At 39.7% G+C, this 6,525-nt stretch overlaps 1 protein-coding gene across 1 annotated transcript; it reads left to right on the forward strand.

Moving 5' to 3' along the window:
- Window positions 1-359: 359 nt before the first annotated feature.
- On the forward strand, window positions 360-6,252 carry UTS2 (urotensin 2). Its single transcript, XM_068986436.1, has 4 exons — window positions 360-462; window positions 3,279-3,386; window positions 4,173-4,212; window positions 6,129-6,252. The coding sequence occupies exons 1-4, from the start codon at window positions 360-362 to the stop codon at window positions 6,250-6,252; spliced, it is 375 nt and encodes a 124-aa protein (XP_068842537.1).
- The last annotated feature ends 273 nt before the right edge of the window (window positions 6,253-6,525 follow it).

Here is a 6,525-nt window from a genome sequence, read left to right on the forward strand (position 1 = left end):
TAACTCGAGATTTATTGCTCTCAATTACTCCTTTTTGCCAGATTTATAAACGTAACTGTTCTTTATTTAATACCTATTTTGTACACTAGGCAACAAGACAGTAAATTTATTGTCTATGAGTTGCTACTTTGAAAAATTACATCAATGCAAAGTGATTGCTTTTCAGCCTTCCTAGCCAATAAATTCATTTCTTTTTTTTTTGTAGGGGATGATATGAGGTCATAGGATAATATATATAATCGCCGATCACAGAATTAGAAGAAGCAAGTTGCAGGCAACTGCTCTAACACTGGACTCTACCCCGGAGAAGGAGCAAGTTGAAAGAAGCTAAGAAGGAAGACGTCTATCTCCTGCCAATCATGTATAAGCTGGTCTCCTGCTGTTTGCTTTTCATAGGATCCTTAAATCCGCTCCTGTCTCTTCCTGTCCTTGACTCCAGGCAAGAGTCCCTGCAGTTCTTAGGTAAGATGATTTTTTTTTCCCTTATGTTAGTCTTGAACAAGTCTTCAAGGGTCTTAAATGCAAAGTTAAAGATGAAATGAAAATTCTCTCTTAAATGAGTCTTGTTAATAGTCCCAGCTATGAAAAAAATTCTGAGGATTCTTAAGGCATGTCTCAGAGTCAAGAATGGATACAGTTTTTTCCTTTCTAAAATATAAAAGTAGAAGGGGAACATTGCTTATTTAACGTCACTTCTGTAATTCTGAGTTATTTTGGTCAGTCTTTTTTTTTCTGTTTTGAAAATGGCACTAAATTTAAAACATCATTGCTTTTAGTCTTTATTTTAAGTGAACTGGTTGAATGCAGAACTGGTTGCTCCAATTATAGATTAAAGTATTTTGATTTTATCTTATATTATTTTAAGTTAAAAGGCAATCATCTGACATGTGTTACATGAAACAAAAATGTTTTTTAAAATATAAAAAAGTAACCAGCTGGGACTAGGGTAGACACAGATTTCCAAGTTCATTTATCTTTTCCTTTTGGTTTATATTTCATTCAGTTCAATTCTAAGTTGAATTTTTTAAAGTGTATCAGTCAAGGACATACTTACTGTGCTTTTAGCTCTTCATTTAATTTAAGAAATGAAAAGGTTGGGGAAAAAAGAAAAGAAAAAGTTGATGTTTGGGGATTGTGTTCATAAACATTTTAACTGGATTTTAATTTGTCTTTAATTGTGGGTACTTTCAGACATTTTTTTAAAAAAGGAAATAAAACTCTGGTAAGCCAGTAATTTTATAATTTCTAGTCCATAAGTTTCTCCCAAGCAGCTTTCTGATAATAGTCAAGCACTAATTCGTGCACTATTAATCACTTTCCAGAGTCACTGAACTCAGAAGTGGCAGTCATCTTAATGGTTAAAATGAGCATTAACTTTATCGAATTTCTGCTATTTAAAAAAAAAACTTTGAAAAGCATAAGGTGAAATGAAGAATGAATATTCAGATATTACTGACATCCTCAAAAAATTACATGTCATTATTATGATTTTTTAAAAACTTGAGTGAGTGTAGCATCCCCTTTCCAATTCTTAATAGGTGGCAGCTTACCTTAGCGTTTTTGCCTGACTTTTTTCCTACTTACTTGTTTCTCCATAAATGATCCTTCCCTGGCAGCTGAGCAATGCAAGAGACTCTGGTTCAATCCCTGGGTTGGGAAGGTCCCCTGGAGAAAGAAACGGTAACCTGCTCCAGTATTCTTGCTTGAAAAATTCCATGGACAGGGGAGTCTGGTGGGTCGCAGAAGAGTCGGACATGACTTGGCAACTGTAAACAAACAACAACAAAACAAATGATCCTTCATGACAAAAATATTGATATGCAGCCAAACTTTGTAGACTTTCATTAACATTCTTCAGAAGTACCATGAAGCCTTCATGATGGCTTGCTTTTTATTCTCCAATCAAGGTTGGAGCTGAGGATTTGAAAGCCTTAGTGAAGCAGGCAGATTTTACAGGACTCCCTGGGGGTTCTGATCACCTCATGGCAGAAACTGGCCAAGAGAACAATCTGGACTCAGTATCACTCACCAGCCCTCACGCTCACCTTTTGCACACCTGACACAAACTTAACCATGTATCTTCTATGCTACCAAGCTGACCAAATTACTCACTGAAAATGTTGCTATCAACTTCTTCAAAGAAAATTGTAAAGCTGACTTGTTTCTGATCATTGTATCTAAATCTTAGAGGCCAGATAAGAGGTGATGTTATCCTATTTACTTTAGGTGTGTGTGAGTGAGTCACTCAGTTGTGTCCAACTGTTTGTCAACACCATGGGTATTAGCCCACCAGTCTCCTCTGTCCATGGGATTCTCCAGGCAAGAACACTGGAGTGGTTGCTATTGCCTTCTCCAGGGGATCTTCCTGACCCAGGGATCAAACCTGGGTCTTCTGCATTGCAGACAGATTCTTTACTGTCTGAACCACCAGGTCAGAAGAACATAAAAAGCCCGTCTTTTAGAAAACCACTCCTTTACTTTTCCTCTAACTCCAATTTCGCCACCCCTATATCTAAAAGCAAAAGGCAAATGATAGCAGTAGGTAAACAGAGATGAAGAAGAATCACTTTGTAAGTGGGAATGTTTTTTCACTCATCCTGTGGCTCAGCCTAATCCACTCTTTTTTTTTAAAATTTTTAAAATTTTTAATTTCTTTACTTTTTGGATTATGTGGGATCTTAGTTCCCTGACCAGGCTTTGAACCCACACCCCCTGCAGTGGAAGTGCGAAGTCTTAACCACTGGACCACCAGGGCAGTCCCAGCCCTACCTTCTTATTCAGGGTGGTGAGCGTCCAGCAAGGCTGTGCAGGCAGGAGGAGTCAGAATGAGACCCGCACCTCCTGATTTCCTGTTCTGCTGGCTTGCAAACTGGACTGTAGCGTTTCCACTTGGCTGTTCAAATACTGCTAATGACAAACCATGAACTCAGGATTTGAAATCTGTCTAGTACTAGCTTCCTGTTCCTGGTGCATGCTCATGCTCAGTCACTCAGTTGTGTCCCACTCTTTGTGACCCCATGAGCTATAGCCCACCAGCCTCCTCTGTCCATGGGATTTCCCAGGCAACAACACTGGAGTGGGTTGCCATTTCCTCCTCCAGGGGATCTTCCCAACCCAGAGACAGAACCTGTGTCTCCTGCATTACAGGCAAATTCTTAACCACTGAGCCCCCTGGAAGCCCCTCCCTGTCCCTGGTACCTCCCTAAAGACAATGGTTCTTTACTCCCTAAAGAACTGAAGCAGGAGCTGACACTAATATCAATCATTGCTCTGTGTAGCACCTGAAGATGTCAGATCAACTCTGGATGAGCTGGAAAGAGCGTCTCTTCTGCAGATGCTGCCAGAGATGTCAGGCGCAGAGACAGGAGAGGGTCTTAGGAACGCAGGTAAAATGACTCGTGCTTACAGGCTGTCTGATTTCTTTGCTACTGGATTTACTCTGAGTGGTCACACTCTCCCCTCCTGCATACAGTCTTCCTCTGCCATCTTCTGTCTCCTTTTTCTCAGCAACTCCTTGCAAGCATCCTTCTCTGCTTGGCCCCTCTGCATATTTGTTCTCTGTATGATTTTTGGGGTGGCGGGGGGCTGCAAGGGGAGGGAAGAAGAGCATTATCCCAGTTTTCAGTAAGTACAATTTATAATTTACTTCCCACTTAGGTGAGTTAATCTATCTGTATCTCAGTTTCTTAAACCAGTACACAGGAATGATTAAAAAAACAAAATCCCCATCTCATGGGGTTACTGAGAAGATTCGATGAGGAAATGCAAGCAAAATGTTCATCACAAACAAAATAACCCATAAAATGTCAGCTTTTACTGTTTTCTCAGTGACAGCATTCCTCCTAGCACAGATACAACTGCTCAGAACGTTCTGGAGTCTTTTAATAGCTTTGGTTTTGTAGAAAGAAATTCATTTGTAATAAAGTATTGTTGACAACTACCAAACTGCTAACTCACTGAGGAAGATGCAGTGCCCTTTGTGAACTCTGGAGGCTAGAAGAGAGCCAAGTGCTTGCCTATCTTCCTTCAAATAAATATCATTGTGGTGTGAAGAAAGGAAAACCAGGAACTAGACATGATTTAGTAATCTATTTTGTGTGTTTTAAATAAGACAAGGATAAAATGAAAATAATAGATCTGATAATGAATGGTTTCAAAATACTGTTTTCCAGATCCCATTACCAACATTTTTTACCCAAGAGGAAACATGAGAGAGGTAAGTAGGTCCTATATGGGAGCTAGGTTAAAAAAGGTGAACATTTCTATGCCTTGACTTTCGAGGAGCCTCAATACGAACCAGTCAAGCCTTCTCAGTACAAATCTTAACACCCAGTATTATTTCAAGGCATTATTTTTTTCCAAATTTTGATCCATGTAAAATGTGGATACAACAAGAACTTACCTAGTTCATCTCTGATAAATGATCATAACAAGTTTTAGAGAATCAGAAATAGATAAGGCCTTGCCCTCAAGTCTGTCATCCACGTGGGCTGTGTCATTGGTTATCTTCACTGGGTCCAAGGACCAGCAGTACTGGCGTCACTTGGAAGCTTGTGAGAAAAGCAGACTCACCCCACCCCTCAGCACCTACTCAATCAAGATCTGCATCTTAACAGGACTCCCCCACATGGTTTGTATGCAGAGTAAAGTTCGAAAAGCACTGTCATATAATATCCAAACGGAAGAAAGACATGGTCAAAACACTGAGAGGGAATCTTTGTGGGAAAGGAGAATATGAAGGAGATAATTTTGGGTGCAGGAGACAGACTACAGTAGGACATGATTAATGAAAATATTCAATGGTTAGAAATGATGCACAATTAATGGAGGACCTTAACCGCTAAAAGAGAAATCTGTTTTGATCATTATCAGCCCCTCAGACTAGACTGAGCTCAGTCATTCAGTCATGTCTGACTCTTTGGAACCCCATGAACTGTAGCCTGCCAGGCTCGTCTGTCCATGGGATTTCCCAGGCAAGAATACTGGAGTGGGGTACCATTTCCTTTTCCAGGGAATCTTCCTGACCTAAGGATCAAACCTGCGTCGCTTGGGTTTCCTGGACTGGCAAGTGAATTTTTTACCACTAGCCCCACCTGGAAAGCTACCAGGGAAGTCCTAAAGCTAAGTTAGTGTTTCCTAAAGGATTTTCTGTAAGGTCCTTTGAATGCCCGGTAGCTCTTCTGGTAAAGAATCTGCCTGCAATACAGGAGACCTGGGTTCGATTCCTGGGTCAGAAAGATCCCCTGGAGAAGAAAATGGCAACCCACTTCAGTATTCTTGCCTAGAGAATCCCATGGGTAGAAGAGCCTGGCAGGCTATAGTCTATGGGGTCGCAAGAGTCAGACACGACTTAGCGACTAAACCACCAAAGGATTTTCTGTGAATATCAGTCCCACAGAGCCAGTCTACAAGGCTGCCCTGAATTCTAACCCCTCTCCTGTCCTGGCAATTTTTTGTGTATAAAGCCTCCAGGAAATGAGATAAATGTATTTAATTTTAATCAAGAATTTCCCAAATATTTTGACCAGAAACATCTTCTTTTGGTGTAGTGCCCCCTAACCTCCTTGTAAAAATATACCCTGAAAGCCCTCAATTCTGAAGATGGCATACACTGCCTGAGGTTCCCAGGTGGGGTAGACCACACAAAAGGGGAGGGTGTGGCTTCCATTACATTAAAAGTTATCAGTCAGATATTTATATTCTTCTGAGTAGAAAGATTATGGTGAAAGACTCTAAAATCATAAAGGTGATTAGTAGAGATGCTCATAAAATCCTAGAGTAAAAAGAAAACAAAGGTCCATGATTAAAGTTAATTTCAAGACAAAGAAAAGATCTGATTTACACAGAAGACATTAAATGTACAGAAGATGTTACTGAGAGATGAAACAGAAATAGGTAAATGAAGGTTTAGGAAAATTCATGGCAGTCACAAGGCTAAATAGACTGGATGGACCACAGGCCAGGCACAAAGAGACCTTTCAGAGTCTACATACTGGGTGTTCATTGCAATTCTATTCCATGAAACAGCAAAAAAAAAAAAAAAAAAAAAAAAACCTTTTAAAGGTCCTGTATCTGAGTAAGGTTCATTTGTGTGTGTGTAGCACTCAATTAATTAATAATCTATTTTTAAAATTTCAGGCCTTTTCCGGGCAAGATCCTAAGCTTTTCCTGAGTGACCTTTTGTCCAGAATCAGGAAACAATCTAAGAAACGTGGACCTTCCTCTGAATGCTTCTGGAAATACTGTGTCTGAAGCAAAATGACCATCTACTAGTCATCACCAAGACGACCATCTGAGAAAATGTAAAATAAAAATGCTCGATTTGAGAGCAGCATAGATGAAAAACTAGGCAAGCTAGACCCTGTTCATTATTAGTTGGAAAATAAATCCTCTATGTTTTGCAGATACTATGAGTGGTTGTTTAACTTAAAAATGTATCCTGAAAAAGAAGTAAGCAAACAAAAAAGTACCCTGAAAATCTACACTTTTTCTTTTTTGAAATTATCTTATTTATTCTGGCTGTCC

This window comes from Capricornis sumatraensis, chromosome 14, assembly GCF_032405125.1.
Source record: "Capricornis sumatraensis isolate serow.1 chromosome 14, serow.2, whole genome shotgun sequence".
NCBI lineage: Eukaryota > Metazoa > Chordata > Mammalia > Artiodactyla > Bovidae > Capricornis > Capricornis sumatraensis.

Coding starts and splice junctions, on each gene's coding strand:
- UTS2 (XM_068986436.1), top strand. CDS start 360: ATGTATAAGCTGGTCTCCTGCTGTTTGCTTTTCATAGGATCCTTAAAT. Junction 463..3,278: donor AGAGTCCCTGCAGTTCTTAG/GTAAGATGATTT, acceptor TGCTCTGTGTAG/CACCTGAAGATGTCAGATCA. Junction 4,213..6,128: donor TACCCAAGAGGAAACATGAG/AGAGGTAAGTAG, acceptor TAATCTATTTTT/AAAATTTCAGGCCTTTTCCG.